The sequence below is a fragment of the Clarias gariepinus genome, chromosome 18, assembly GCF_024256425.1.
Source record: "Clarias gariepinus isolate MV-2021 ecotype Netherlands chromosome 18, CGAR_prim_01v2, whole genome shotgun sequence".
Taxonomy (NCBI): domain Eukaryota; kingdom Metazoa; phylum Chordata; class Actinopteri; order Siluriformes; family Clariidae; genus Clarias; species Clarias gariepinus.
Window position 1 is genome coordinate 17,994,284 of NC_071117.1, and position 16,588 is coordinate 18,010,871.

At 35.8% G+C, this 16,588-nt stretch overlaps 1 protein-coding gene across 3 annotated transcripts in view; it reads right to left on the reverse strand.

Annotated features, from left to right (window-relative positions):
* Window positions 1-873: 873 nt before the first annotated feature.
* The window catches only part of gpm6ba (glycoprotein M6Ba), a 40,495-nt gene continuing 24,780 nt past the window's right edge, over window positions 874-16,588 (reverse strand). For 2 of the 3 annotated variants that reach the window (XM_053476976.1, XM_053476975.1), the window contains exons 2-7: window positions 10,926-11,112; window positions 9,374-9,530; window positions 8,361-8,529; window positions 7,235-7,308; window positions 6,309-6,374; window positions 874-3,823 (exon numbers count right to left, since the gene is read on the reverse strand). In XM_053476976.1, coding sequence (XP_053332951.1) covers window positions 3,671-3,823; window positions 6,309-6,374; window positions 7,235-7,308; window positions 8,361-8,529; window positions 9,374-9,530; window positions 10,926-11,112 — 806 coding nt within the window. In that variant the 3' untranslated portion in view covers window positions 874-3,670. Of the gene's footprint in view, window positions 3,824-4,467; window positions 5,327-6,308; window positions 6,375-7,234; window positions 7,309-8,360; window positions 8,530-9,373; window positions 9,531-10,925; window positions 11,113-16,588 lie in introns of those variants that run through there. The other variant, XM_053476977.1, reaches the window with a different exon arrangement.

The window sequence follows — 16,588 nt, forward strand, 5'->3', positions numbered from 1 at the left end:
AAATAATGATTCCACGTTCCTGTAAACATTCAGCAAGTGGAACGCCTGATCCTTGAAAATCGATGAATAATTTGTCGCTAACTTGCGGATAAGATGCGTCCATTGGAGAACCCGGTACACACAATTATTCACAAACACCACTTTCACATTCCAGGAACTCACCTGGGAGTTACCCCACACAGTCCTGACCTCACTTTAAGTATACATGTTTGTGTCATTAAAGGAGTTCCTGGGAGGCCAGATATAAAGTTTCAGATATGAAGTAGGCAGATCAATCATGGCTCCATTGTACTGAGAAAATCTTCTACCTTGATGGTATCCACGCGAAAGTGCATCAGTGTAACAGGGGAATATATAAAGAAATAAAGGGAGTTTATACTCTCATAACTGCGTTCTGTCATTCAGCGCAATTAAAAGTCCTGGTTTGACTTGAATGCCACTCATGATGTGAGAATAATATACATAGTTTAGTGATTTTTTTAATTATTATTAATGTTTAAAAGAAGCAAGATCATCTGCCCGTGGAACATATCAATTCCACTTGCTTTTATCTAAAAATGTATAAAACATCTTTAATGATTTTATACTGCATATGTTCACTGTAATCATTAAAAGATTACATTTAAGATATATTCCCTTGAGAAGAAGCAATTTTTAACTAAGCGAAGCACTGTTATTCCTCACCTTGGATGCATTAGCTGAGATGATTCTAATAATCAATAAGCATTATTAATAATACTGTAAATGTCTAAGAAACTATAAAAGATCTAAGCGTATAATGTAATTAATTTACTTTTTTAAGAGAATTAACAATTAAACAATGTTTTCAAAGGTATTTTGCTATAAATAAATAAAGACCAAATGCACCGTGAGTTGATCATAGAAAATATCATTTTTACTAGAGAAGGTTACAAAAAATCACTTTACAGGATTCATAAAACTTTTCAAATCAAATGGACTATGAAACATCTAGGACTACAATCCCATCAACGTACAATGGCTAATTATATTTAGGGGAGGACAGGGGAGAAGGAGGAAAACACCGCCTATCATAATTCATCAGAACAAGTGGACTACACATCACCTACAAAGTGAAAGCAAAAAAGAGGACTATCATCTTTCCATCATGCAATAACGAGGGAACGATAAAACATCCAGGCACACATCTTTTTAAACCAAAAAGAAGTACTTGTGGGCACATCCCTGCAGTCACGTCCCCTTTAAACAGAACAGAACATAGCGCAAGAAACTTCAATATTTAGCATTGTATGAGTGGACAACACTAACATGCTTTCAAAAAAGATGTCTGAAAGAAGAGTCTTGTTGTAAGAGAGAAAATTGAAACCAGCGATAAAAAGATTTACACTAATAATGCTGCGAAAGAAAGGCTCAAATATAAAATACCATAAAATCATAAAATCATCGGAAAATTCTGTACTTGTACATGGCAGTTTTGGGAATGACGTTTATATGCACATAATAAAAGGTATCACTGTTCGAATCACAAAACTTGGTAAATATTAAGCCATGAAAAGTTTCACAAGAAGAGAGCAAAAACACCAAAAGCATATTTATAAAATCGATATATTCTTATGGGAAATGGCGAGAGGTCCAGTAAGTTTGTTTTGTTTGTTTGTTTGTTTATCACTATCACTATGAGACATTTTACACATGTTGGCTTTACTATCCATCAGTAATGTCACATGATGTCACATGACATTAATATTTAATAATTTTTATGCTGGTCGTTACAGGGGAATGTGATCTTTACTCCTGGATGAACATTTACAGTTGTGCAGAGAGAATATAATAATGAAAAAACAAACCACCTGCAGTGTTTCACATGCAGTGTTTTGTATTTTGTATTTTTGATTTTTTTTTTATACATTTTTTTATTGTACTATTGATCTTATTTTTTAAAAGTTTTTTATCTGAGTTTATTGATTTGAATAATAATATTAATAATACTTTTTTTTCACTTATGCTGATTTTCTTTTTTTTTTGCAATATCTATGTTTAAATTCCAAGTCGTACATGCCCCATTTAATATTTATTATTGACTCTAATTAAACCAATATTATAAATGATATTTAAACCCAGTTGTTTGTACTTTGTAATAATTTTCAGGACCAATGTTGCTGCTTTTGTTTTTTACTGATAATTGATACTTAGGTTACAGTTAATTCTTTTTCCAGGAATCACCACTTTTCTCTTAAAGGACAGAAAATCTAAAAGAGTGAATAAATATATGAGTATTTCATTTTAGAATAGTGCAACATATCAAACATAGATATAAATATGCTAAATGCCTCACGCTAAATGTCAAGCTAGACATAAAACCATTGCTATTATTTTAAATTTTTCACATGAGGTTAATTGATTTGACTTGTGGGTGTTTTTTTTTTATATTGATATGCTGTACAATTCAGAAAATTAAAGTTTTTATGTTTTATGGAATAAAAAAAATAAGAAAAAATTAGAAAAACTACACTGTTTTCATTTGCACCATTAATCAGTTTGCCATAATCCTCTTGTATCTGTTCTGTAAAATTTCTTTCTATACTAAACCAGTAAGTTGTGGACCAAAAGAACATGCTTATAGGCCCGAACGAATTTAGAAAATGCCTAATTTAAAAAAGATGTTTAAGCAGACTAACATTCTAAACATTCTGTTCTTTTAATGCCAATTTATTAAAATGTATTCATAGTCAGAATATTGTTATTGACTTTTTTATATTATTGTGCATTAAATGTGTTGTAATTTATTTTTTAACGTACTTATTACATCACTTCTATTACTGCTCTCAAACTAAAGTCTTAATGTAGAATTATAATTATTGTCAATTTGAAAAAGTCAAGTGGTTTAGTAAAATATTTTCTCAAGACAGGCACAGATTATTTTTGGAACATGATAATTTCCAATATTTAACAACTTTTATAAATGCTTTGCTGGCTTTTTAACTTCATATTTATTTTAACTTCCACGTGAGTAGACCTGGAGCTTTTAACAACCTTCGGTCTATGTTTAGCAACGGCTAATGTGGCATCTAGCATTTTTATACCCATAGTATCAAGTACCAGTATAAAAAAGGAAAAGAACCAAAAAATGTTCATAGTAAAAGAAAAAAAAAAGCAGTTTAGGAAACCATTAACCAAGAGCGATACACAGAGAGAGAGAGAGAGAGAGAGAAAGAAAGAGAGAGAGAAAAAGATACAGAAAGAGAGAGAGATTCCATATTAAACCAGGCATACATTATTACGTATTAAAAAAAACAACAACATTCACACACACGTTCACTCAATTCCTGCAAAATGTCTGTAGCATGTTAGTGCAGACAGTAAGTGCTATGAGGTTGTGTGTTACGTCAACAGTGTCCACAACAGTCATAACCTGGAACATTTCACTTTCAGTTTTAGCCATTAGTCATTAAAAACACAGAAATAATTACAGTTCTCAATATCATGCATGCATTTCCTTACCATCTTACCAACAGGAAGTAAAACATGTTTTATGACTGTCATGTAAAATCAAGAAACAATGGCTGTAACTGCTCTATAACACACTGTTGCTGTAGCACACTACTAGGCCGTGTTAGTTAGCTCTGTGTTAAGTGTGTGTGTGTTTGTGTGTGTGCGTGTAGTTGTGGAATTAAGTCGATGTCAGCCTCATTTACGAGTATGAGTTGAGGCCTTCCTTGGAGCGCGACTGCACGTCCTGCAGCTCACCATCGTCCTTGGTCTTGATGTCTTGGTACGCGTGAGTCTGCTGGCATGCACCCTTCAGATATGCCCAGTTCGCGGACAAGATCATCAGGTAGTGGATCTGCAAGAAAGAGAAACAAGGACAAAGAAAGAGAAGAAGAAAAAGTGGGGAATTAGCAGTGAGTGGGTTAGTCAGCTAAAGCTAAAAGTGTTAGCATCTATCAGACAGTTTTAATAGTAAAAAGGACTCAAATGTATTAAATGTTTTAATCGATGCAGTGTGGAGTAACATGAATCATGGCTGGGATATGTTAATTTTGGATGACATGTACTGTATGTTAGTAAACAGGTCAAGCTAAGCTATGCTACTGCTTACAGCTAAACTACAGTAGCTAACAATTTTGGGTTAGCAAAAGATTTTCTTAGTAAAATGTTCTAGAAGATTTTGGTTCAAACATAAACATACACTGAAAAAAAGTTTATATAAAGTTTGTAAACTGCAAACATTTTAACTATAAAGATATTGACTGACAGCAAAAATGTTAGTTGTTTGTATGTAAGTGGAAACACTAGGTAAGTATAGTCCTAATAACAATGTGAAGCAAAATAGTATTACAGCAGATGTTTTATACCAATGAAAGAGAATATTACAGTCTAACCTACTGAGAACCTGGCGAATACTTACTGAAGTTTGTAATAACGTTCTCTGTTAGCTAGCAGCATTCACCTACACCTAAAGCTGTTTGACTAAATAAAAAGACAGAGTTCTTGTTCTGCATATTAAATGTTTATTTCCCATTAAGACTTACTGGTCTTGAAGCAATTCTATATCGTAACTTGACAGTGAATAAAAAGTCCAAGCATGGCCAAAGTCATTAAAAATCCACAAGAAACATTACATAGCCCATTACAAAGCCTAAAAAAAAAAAAAACTCAGGATCTGTAAAAATACAATTTATGCCCTTCACAGGTACAATTGATGGGAAGTGAATGTCATTGTTGAACTGGGATGAAAATCACACCAAATGTTTCTATTAACCTTTTATTCACCACTCCCTCAGGCTGTAGTACTTAAACTACCCTTGGCTTTGACTGCTGGTGCCTCAGGGCATTTATGGTACAAAGTAATGGACAGAAGAAATCCCTTAATTCTGATCCTGGGCCTGAGACTACTTACTCATTAGATTCTACAACACAAACACATTGACGATCTTTCTAGCAGACTTGAGTTAATGTTAAAATGACAGGTCTTATGGCCATCACTGGTTTTAAGCCCAACTTATCATTGACACAGATAAATGCAGTGAACATTCTCTAGAAACCAAACCAAACTTTTTTGATCATAACAAGACACAATTTACTGCACTACATGTTCGTGATGATGAATATAAACCTCAGTAAGCTACAGCATGGTCCATGGTGTCAGTAGTACACTTTCTTTGCTCTATCTCCATTACTACATCCCTCAACCCTCTTCTACCTCTCCTTCTTGTCAAAACATTGCCTACACTTTGTGCTTGCCCTCTCAAAACAGCAAGTTTTAGAACTTAGTGGTGTGGCTGTGGTCGTGGCTCTTAAACTTCAGCACGGCATAGTTATATGTGGTGGCCATCATGTAGATGAGCTAGGAGGAAGAGAGCAGAGGAGAATAGAGCAAGTGGGTGATGCGGAATTCAATCTTGTGTATATATGGGAGTCACATTTGCACAAGCACACTGAGCATTAGTCAAGGAACCTTTGGCATTACACCTTTACCCTTTATGTTATGCTTGGCTGAAACTGAAAGAGCAAGAAATAAAACTTAGAGTTTTTGTAGGAGTGAGTGAAAGCAGTGGGTATTTGTGTGAACAGGAGGCAGTGGATAAAACAGCTTAAGCAGTTGGTGAGAGTGGTTGGGGTATCTGTTGAAGGTGGTGGGAGTGGTCAGATTATCTATGGGATTTGTTATGTATATGTGGGATTGTGTAGGAGTGATCAGGGTATCTGTAGGAATGGGTGGGTGTGGTTAGAGTGACATTTGGTGGGAGTGGTCGGAGTACCTGTATCTACTGGGAGTGGAAGCAAGTGGTGGAAATGTACAATATATGGGAGCTGTATCTGAGTATCTGTGTGAGTGAGTGGGAGAACGGTAGGTGGCGTTTTTGTGGGAGAGTTAGACAGTGGTCAAAGTATCCGAAGGAATGGGTGGAAATGGTCAGAAAATCTTTAAGAGTGTTTGGAGTGCTTGCAATATCTGTAGGATAGGTCAAAGTATCTGTGAGCATGGGTGGAGGGGTCAGAGAATCTGTGGTGGAGGTAGAGCACATCATTCTCAGATTGAAGACACTCACAAATTAAGTAATTTTAAATGCTAAAGCTTTAAAGATATTTCTAACCACAATTTGTAAGTGGCAAAGAACGTTATTGAGAGTTTAGATGTCCATAGATACAATGAACAAAATCATGAATCACCATCACAACAGTCTTAAATTATTTTCTCAAAAGTGCCTCAGGTAGTACAAAATCACAGTAATGTTTATGTAAAATGTAAATGCATGTCATTTGATAAACTTGTGGAAAAATAATATGGTTTAAAGTATATATATGTATTTTTTTTTTTATCTTACCAGTGCAATCACAGTGGCCCCAGCTCCAGCACATGCAACAATGTAGAGATGGTAAGACAAATAGAACTGTTGAAGGAAATCAAGGGAGAATAATTATGATAATAAAATATAACACTTTTAGGAAATTTAGGGTGTTCAAGTCAAACTGGGAAATTTCTTTTTGACATTTACAGAAGCACAGTACTGCAATAAGCTTCTTTGCTGCCGTAAGACATTTGAATGGTGCAACAGTTTTAAATAAATCCGTACATCCATAAATAACGATCTCAGACAAGGTGGCTCAGAGCCTATTGCAGACGTTCCCGTGAACAATCAGCGAGTGGATGCCTTGAGATGCGTCTGTCTGTAGGAACTGTATATACACATTCCTGAACACCACTTGGACTTTACACCAACTAGCCTGGGAGTCACATTCTCTGTACAATTCTGACTTTTCCCTGCACTTTTTCAATTGTTTGGGCCATTAAAGGTGTTCCAGGGAGGCCAGTGTTTCAGACATGAAGCAGACAGTCTGATCATGGCTACTTTGATGGTACTGTATTCCAGCAGTTGTGAACAGCTGGGATAAGTACATTAGTGTAGCAGGGGATTACATAGAGAAATAATAGTAGTTCTTAATATGCACAATCAAAAGTCCTGGTTTGATTGATTGCCCTTTATACACCTCTTAAGACAAAACCTTTATTAATTACTTAGTAATGGATGTTATTAAATATATAAACATTTATATCCATTATTGCTTTTTGGCTTCTTTTTTCCCTTTCTTCTTTCTTCAAAACCTTATCATATAAACATTAGAAAATAAAAGCCAAACATATTAAGTTTTGTTTTGGTATAATCCAAGTCTGTAAATTGCTTTAAATAGTGCTATAAATTGTTGTAAATCTACTGTTGTTTAACATTTGGAATAATGGGTTGAACTTCACCTCATTGGTGTTGCAAATGTCAGCCAAGGTTTGCCCACATGCCTTCCCAGGATCTGCATTCCAGGGAATGACTCCTGTCAAAACAAGAAAACACCAGATAATATGAAATGCAACTTAAAACCCTGTCTTGTTGGACAATATAGTTCAATTCAGTTTTATTCATATAGCACTTTTAACAATGGTTATTTTCACAAAAAATAAATAAATAAATAATACAGAAATAAGTTTGAAATGTGTGAGAAAATATGTAAATCAAAATGATCAGACTGTCTCTGACGAGCAAGCCGAGGGCGACGATGGCAAGGAAAAACTACCTGAGATGACAAGAGGAAGAAACCTTGAGAGGAACCAGACTCAACAGGGAACCCATCATCATTTGGGTGATATCAGAGAGCATAGATTGATCTGCAGTCATACTGTACATGCAGTCATACTGTTAGGAAGCTGGAAGTACTGTATTTGATTTACATATAAACAGAAGAACAACGATGTGTTTGTCTGTTCTATGTGATTGAATTAAGTTACATGAATAGAGTTTGTGTTTGTACTGTTCATCCTGCACGATTTGATCACGTGTTCTCAAAACCCTGAAGAAAATCTAACTCCACATGCTCAAACTTAGGATCGAACCTGGGAAACTGGTGTTCAGCAACAGCAAGATTAAAGATGCATGATCAATCGCACATGCTTTAAACAAAAAAAAATATTAATACTATAGGTATAGTCCGTCAATGCAACGTTCCAGCAAGATTGCATAATGTAATAGTTTGTCATTAATAAGTTGATTATGCTTACTTTACACATAAATTGAGTTTAATATACACAAAGAAATCTGGTTTTAATGAGAATCCTAATATTTTTATGTGAACTCGATGTAATCTTTTTCTTAAATCTGACTAATGTACTTTACGTTAAGGATTGCACAATACAATGTATCAGCACATTTTGAATTCCTGAGGGCACATTTATGCCAACTGTCCCTTAGAGAACAGATATAAGAGCTTATTGTACCTGTTCTTTTTCGCTCTCTAACAGGCAAAAGGCCAAAGTATTTATGGTTGATCGATGCAAATTAGATTGTACAAAGCACTAAGACTGTATTCTGTTTCACTTCCTTATTACTCACCGTACTGCCTCACATCCACACAGATGTTGTCAATAGAGGTGAGGTTGGCGACGGGAGACTTCATAGCGGCGCATGTGTTCCACATATTGTAGAAGAGGAAGACTGGCACAGCGGAAAAACCAAAGATGCCTAGCCAGGCCAAGCCCAAGATGTAGGTCAGGAAAACGAACTGGGGGAGAATGAGAAAAAGCGAGCAGTTCTTTTTAATTCTAATACGTACAATAAAACACTGTATATGTGTGAGCATACTATGGCTGTATGACACAATGACCCTATCTGTAGCTAAACCTAAACCTGGATGACTTTTATCATTCTGGATGATCTGTATCTGTATGAAACCTATTCATAATGAATATACAAATTCATGAGATATACTGTACACTGTATGCACTTTGTTATATAAAGCAATAGTTTGTTAAATTGCCAAGAGCTAACACTGTTAAAAAAAAAGAGTCATATATTCATATATTTAGTTTTTCTTTGAACATGTGATCAATGCATTTATTGATAATGTTTTTTTTTTTTTTTTACATCTTTTCTATTTATATCAATAAAATGGTAACGCTAATATTTAATGGTGCCATCATCTAATTACCTCATATTAGTAATATTATCAACAGATATTATAATACACAGATACAATAATACACATGTTTTATTCTTTAAAATACTTTTCAAAAGGTAAAAAATTATTCTCACATCACAGACCTTTATTAAAACATGAACTAGGTCATTCTGACATAACCAGAACATAGGGGTTGATGCTCTGTGGTGACCTAGTTAAGCCTGATCCATGGGGATTAGAGCTACTGCACATGTAAACTCAAACACAATCACCGACACCCCCAATCCAACACACACACACACACACACACACACACACACACACACACAGGATTAAATATCTATGTTAGAGTATTAGACAATAGAGGAACAAGACTATATGGGACAAACAAGTCCTCCATGGTTGACCGTGACCTCGTGTAGGAAGCATTTGTGTGCTCAACTCTCACCATGGCACTGATGCAGCGGCCACACATGGTGGTCTTGAACTCGCTGTGCATCTCTTTGACTGCACTGGTTGTATAAAAGCCCTCAGCCAGCAGGATAATGCCATACAGGAAGAAGAAAGAGGCGATGCCATAGATGATGTACTGCAAAATCTGAACACTGAATAGAACACACAGAAAGACAATCTGGTTTTATCTGAATAAGTTATGATATTGGTATCATATAAATATATAAAAAATTATAGAAATTCTTTACTTGTTCCAAATTTTATATACTGTTTGTATACGCTAGAATCAACAGTTTTATGTGATATATATGTTAGTTTTGAGCATATATATATAGTTTTGAGCATATATATATAGTTTTGAGCATATATATATATATATATATATAAAAAAGCAAGCTATATGTCTCATTCACATTCCATTTGTTTATTTAGGTACTATATTATTCATTTAAATATTAACACTAATGTGCTTTTAATACATTAATTACTGTCTGACAATGAATTGTTCAAACAATGCTATCAGTTGTGTATGCTCAATATGCTCAAAACTAACATATATATCACATAAAACTGTTGATTCTAACGTTCAAATAGTGAATTGATTAAGTCTGATATAGTCAGAACGAGAATTATTGTCACTCTGTTGAAACCTGGATTTAAATTTGCTATTCTAGTTACTTGTTAATCCTGGGGGAACTTTAACGCAGTCATCCTTGACTTCCTGTACCTGCGATAAGTTGTCCCTCCACACACATGATCAGATCTAACAAAAACATGTCAGTTTTTTTTGCATCATTTTGTGTACACAAAATGAACATTTGCTCAGGTTTTTAGATATTAAATGATATATTTTTTAATACAGTTCACCCACTCAGCGCTCCATATCGTCTAAATTGCTTTAAAATTGTCTTTGTTTATGCATAGTTGTGCATACTGTACAGTATATATACGAGTGGTGTTCAGGTCAAACTGGGACAATTTCGTGAATGAAGGTGTAAGGCACAGTCATGAGACTCTCAGCTTCTTAGTAAAAATTTGAATGGTGCAAACTTTTTAAAGAAGGCTGTACGTCCATGAATGTCGATTTAGGACAAGGCGGCTCGTGAGAACATTCAGCATGTGGAATGCTCTTAGGAAAAATAAATAAATAAATTTGTTTGTCCTGACAAAGTAGTCTTTGTAATGGATTCAGACTTTTTGGAGTCTATTGCACCCTGAGCCATATGTCTTTAGCCTGGGGTTCAAAAGCAATAATAAAAAGAATAACAAATAAAAACCAGAACCAGCATTGATCTAGTGGTTATATAGTGATCTTCAGAAGAATTTTGGGCAAACATATTCAGACACAATATGCAGGACTAGAGCAGATGGTGGTACATAGTGTTACCTAAAATACATTCCTATTTCCTGTGCATGTCTCTCATTTCCACTCCTACTCCCACTACATGCAAATCCACCGAAACCACCAATCCAAATGCACATCGCGCATAAAAGAAAGGTGACAATTATGGATCATTTATGTGCAAAATATATACACACACACTCACACATCACCGAGGGTTACATTGTCGGGTGAGATTTGCGAGAAATGTTTCTCCAGCATTGTCATGGTGCTCGTCAATGCCACATGCCCACAGCCGCAGAACAGAGCCACGCCTGAGAAGCACAGGATGGTGGCCACTAGTGAGGCGTACGGCACGCCGCCCAGGCATTTGATGCAGCAGTCCAAGCAACCTGCAGGCAGACGGAAAAAAAACGAGAAAATGATTATACGGCAGTATTAGATTACCGAGACACAGCAGCAGTCGGCAAGATCGTTTAAATTCACCACACATTAGACAAGTTAATGATTTTCTGGCTCTGAGGCTAATGTGTGGAGATTAATGAGGTTAATTATTATCATTCATAGCATCAACTGCATGCCAAAAGCATCACACACTTCACACGTTGCTCTAATGCAAGTCGAAAGGAGCGAGGCATCTGCATTAAATATGTCTTTGTTGGTGCGCTTTGTGGAAAAGGTTTAAACCGTGAAAATGCGAGTTTCCATTAAAGCGGATATTTTACAGTTAGACGTCTTAGTTATTGTTTCCTTTATGAGTCAGAGGGAAGAAAAAAGGGCTTTTTTAAATTAGTTATGGTCTTTTGGCAGGTGGGCTTATTCAGCTTAACAGCTGAGTAAGCAACAGATAGACGTATGTGGAAAAGATGCACCCCTTATACTAATACTGTGTCCGGATAGCGCTATAGCGGTCTAAGTGTACTCAGAAGAAGAAGTGAAATAAACCAGCACTGGAACGCTACACTTTTTGTTCCAGATAGCTTTGGCAGATGTTCTGTTTTCACCCCCAAAACCATGTGATTTAAGATACAGTGTAGGTAGGATCAATTGGATGAAGATATAATTCCTTTCATAACTTATACTGTATTATTATATAATTAAATGTTATAATAACATTCATATCAGTTATTTTCAGATCCACAATCAGCGACAGCCAAGAGAGAAGATCCAGATGAAACCATCCAGGATTGTGGTTGAATGCCTCTGTGGTTAGGTTAGGTGTAACATTATCAAACTAACTTCCTGGTAATTTAAAATATATATTATATTATACTTGAGTGTGTTACTGTACAACAGTGGCTTAGTGGTGTCGTCTTACACCTCCAGGGTCTGGGTTCGATTCCCAGCTCGGGTCTGTGTACATGGAGCTTATATGTTGTCCCCGTGTTTGGGGGGTTTTCTCCCACAGTCCAAAGACATGCAAATTAGGTTAACTGGCATTGCCAGATCACCTGTAGTGTGTGTATGTGCCATGCGATAAATTGGTGTACCTTAAGTCTCCTTGGAAAATTATTTGTTGTTTTTTTACATCAACAAAGCATAAATATTGAAATCGGATGCATTTTTTTAAAAAACTTAAACTCAAACCAGTGGCTTCGATCCTTATTCAGGAAAGAAGTCACACAGGAACTAAAGGCACAATAACACAGACCTAAGCACGTGTATTAAACAGTACATTACAAACTCCTCTACATTTGACAAGAAAATGTCTTTTTTGGAAATAGAAGTGAAAAAAAAGAGCAAACTACTAAAATAGTTTTTATTGACACGGTGTAGCCACAGGGAACATTACGTAACACATGGGTTTACCATCCCATGACAGCATAAGATTTTCAAAATCATTACGCACATATTGAAGGATACTATCAATGGTATTATCTGTCTTCTACCTGTTCTAAAGGAAACCTGGGGATTTAATGGCTGTGTCCCATAAAATCATAATAAATTTCACATATGACCTGAAGCCCTCTATATAGTTCATGAAATTGAGCAATTTTAATCAAAATTAATCAATTGTTTAAATTCACTGTGAAAATCACTCATCACTTTGCATTCAAAAAAGCACCATACTTCTTGTCATAACTTGCTAAGAATGCTAAAGGATATAAAATGAAAGTAACTTTCAAAACCTATTTCCAGCATGGAAGAAATCGCATAAAAATTTTGTAAACATCAGTAAATTTACACTCTTTATTAATTAAAAATGTAGAGGGCATATAGAGGATATATGGCATGACAAGTGAACCAAACAAGAACTATAAGCCAGAAGAAAACACAGATGTAAAGTTAAGTCCTTGAAAGCTCCGAGTCCTTTGACCTACTCATCCATTTAGTGATGCAAATTTATTTCCAAGCTATACTGTCTCCCTGAATATACTGTACCATCTGTTCCACAGCACCGGCCGCTAATGCATCCTGCAGCACTGCTGCAATCAGCAGGAGCCATAAATGTTAGAAACATTAACTTGTGATCAAAGGTATCATTGAAAGTTAATTTATATGTGTACATTGTAATGATTTCCATTTCAAAATGGAGGGAAACATTTATAAGGATGTAAAATTCAGGAACGCCGATATGAACAAGATAGAGATGTAAGATGGAGGGTGGCTATCATGTCCTATGACTATTTAAATTTTATATAATAGCTGTTAAAAATAGCTGTGAACACACACACATGCACACACACACACACATACGCACATACACGCGCACAAATTGAGAATAAAAGACGGTGTTACAATCACATGCTCTCGCACATTTCCACTGTTTCCATGGAAACCCTTTCCCATCGGCATCCTGAATGCTTTCCAATCACAGTGAACTGATCTGCGTGTGGAAACAGGCGCTTCCGCAAATGAAAACCTTTCATTGTACACTCACTTAAAAAAAAAAATGCTTTGAAAATTATAATTACGAAAGATCACGCACCAAGCACCATATTTCACATTATCTTTTGTGCAAGCTTAATGTTATCACACAGAAGCATTTATACATCAGTTATGCTCTTTTTATAGGCTATTACACTTTTACGAATTAAATTTGTTGGGTGAGATTCAGAAATGGTGATATGGACAAGATAGAGACATAAAATAGGGAGGATATATTATAATCGTTTAAATCGTATATAAAATACGTTAAAATAGGTTACTGCAGAAGTTGCTCTCTTTATATGCTCTTACACCCTCGTATTCTTTTACAATGACATATGAATAAAATTTGTGGTCAGTCTGTTCAGTTCTGCACAGTTAAGCCATTACAGTTTACTCCGCCTAAGCCATTACAGAGATATCTAAACAGACTATGACAAATATTTTAACAAGCTATTAAGCAATTAAACCCTTTCAATTTAAAACCCATTAACCCACAATTCAAACCGTTTTAATGCTTTAAAACTACAGAAAACGCATTGTCTGAAGAAAGTGTAATAGGAAAGAGTTAAGTCTACAAAGCAGTGAGTGCTAATTGAGGAGCTGAAGTTCTCATGAGTGATTGCATAAGAGCATGAAGAACTGTTACATAACTGATTTATCCAATTAATAAATCAAGCTCATGACAGAATGAGGCAAGCTGAGATATGGTGGCCACTCTACAGATTTAATCTTCAGGACTGGTAATAAATATGGCTTGAGTTAAAGTTACAATGTTTATTAAAACAGCTGGATATAATTTGGGTAAGTGTCCAACATCCAATGTAATACGAAATAAAATCATTTGCTCAGACAGAGTTCATCTTAGGGTCCACTGAACTGGATCAGACAAAACAGTTTTACTATACAAATACTAAACGTTTTCTCATTTCTGGTGAAGTTCTCCTCGACTTTCGGTAGTCGTCAATAAAATAGCTATTTATTGAAGAATCTTCTGGCCTGATGCACCCGATACACTGCAAGAACAAAAGATTGTTGTGGACAACCAACATTCAACCAGTTTGGACAAGTAAGAAATTTCACTTGCCTGGCCCGTCAATAAAAGTGACATTTTTGCTTAAATATCTGTTCAGTGCTCTTACTGCAAATTGCTCTTGAATTATAATTTGTTAACCTAACTAAAGCATCCTGATATAGTACGTGCTATATCACTTATAAATTGTCCTAAACGTAGAAGTCCTTTAACTTTTGCAACGGTCCAGTGGTCATCTATGGTAATCTTCAGGCTTTTTCTCATCTCTCTCATCTGCAAAGAAAGTGCTTTAGCCGGATAAAGCTTCTTCTCTATGTATAGGAAATCAATGACCTACTCATTATAGCAAATGTTCTGGACCACTAAGTCCCTGAATCATCTCTTTAATAAAGAGGACATCGGTATTTAGTCTACATAATCTCTCTAATATTTACATTCTGCCATGCACTTATCTTCTCACTCAGTAAAAAACATTACAACTCTGTAACTCAGTTTCATGTCTTAGATTTTTCCTGCCTCCTGCTGCAAACATGTGTGATGCTGCAAACATGTGCTGGGAAACTAACGACATGGTCCGCATTAAAACAGCAGGCACACCAGCCTCTTAAATGTTATTGCTTCTTCTGATGTATCTAAGATTACCACCATCAGTAAAGCGAACTTTCCATAGGAACATTATCCAAAGGCTAGACAGCAAATAAAACAAACTACAGCATCTCATGAAGGACAGACCCCCTGCCTGGTTAAAGACAAAGGGGAAAGAGTCTGAGACAACACACTTTCTGGTTAAGAGATCAGTACAGCTTTCATCTTGTCCCGTTTAACTTCAGTTTACGTTGGGTAAGTCAGGTCAGATGGGGCTACACCGACTAACATAACTGGGATATTAGCAAGCAGACGCATATGGAAGAGCGGATCTCAACTTATAGAGCTGAAATTATATTGAAAACCATTAATATTCATTTTTTTCGGCTCATAATCTTGGGAAATATTTTTCAGAAAACCTTGGGTTTGTGTGCATGGAGTTTGCATGTTCTCCCTGTGCTTGGTGGGTTTCCTCTAAGAACTCCGGTTTTCTCCCACAGTCCAAAGACATGCACAGTAGGCCAACTGGCATTCCAAAATTGCCTGTAGTGTGGCTGAGTGTGTAGGAATGCTTGTGCATGTGTGCGCTGTAATGTATTGGCAACCTGTCCAGGGTGTACCGCTCCTCATCCCCAAAGTCTGGAATAGGCTCCACAGGATAAGTGGTGTAGAAAATGAATGAATAAATGACTGATGCACAAAAAACTGTGGGAGTGGGTGGTAGTGGGACAAAAAAAATGTCCCTTTCAAATGTCCTCCACATGATCTCGAAGGCTGTAATCTGATTGGCTTGTTGCTCAACAACCCAGTATACACATTTGTGTATTTAATTTTATAGACATATAAACCAATATATACGTATCTGCAAGAACTATGGGAAAGCCAATCAAAATGTCTCGTTCTTCTTTTGCCCATGTTCATTGACAAATCATACCTACAATGTTACAGCAACATTTCTAGCTATAAAAGCAGCTTTGTAACAGGGGTATTCTGTGACCTGAAACTATGGTATGTTTATAGTAATTTGATAACTACATCTATTAGGGATTCCATCATAAACTCTTAAATCGAAAATTCTGAAAAAGATTGTCCTTCTAATTGTTTACGCTGTCTAAGCATGAGACATAAACATTATTGAACATTTCCTTGTCCAAACTGAGACCAATGGTCCGCTACCGGTTTAATGGAACACTACTAGAATTACATAAGTAAGTATATAAATAAATAAATATTTGCACAGAAAAAAAAATCACTACGCTGTATCCAAAACACTTGAAAGAGGCCTGGCAACAATCTGAAAACAACACAAAAGACTTCCTCTCTCCAAAGCTGTACACTAGGCACAGTGTCCATCTACTGCAGCTTTTTGAAGGCTTTCAGCA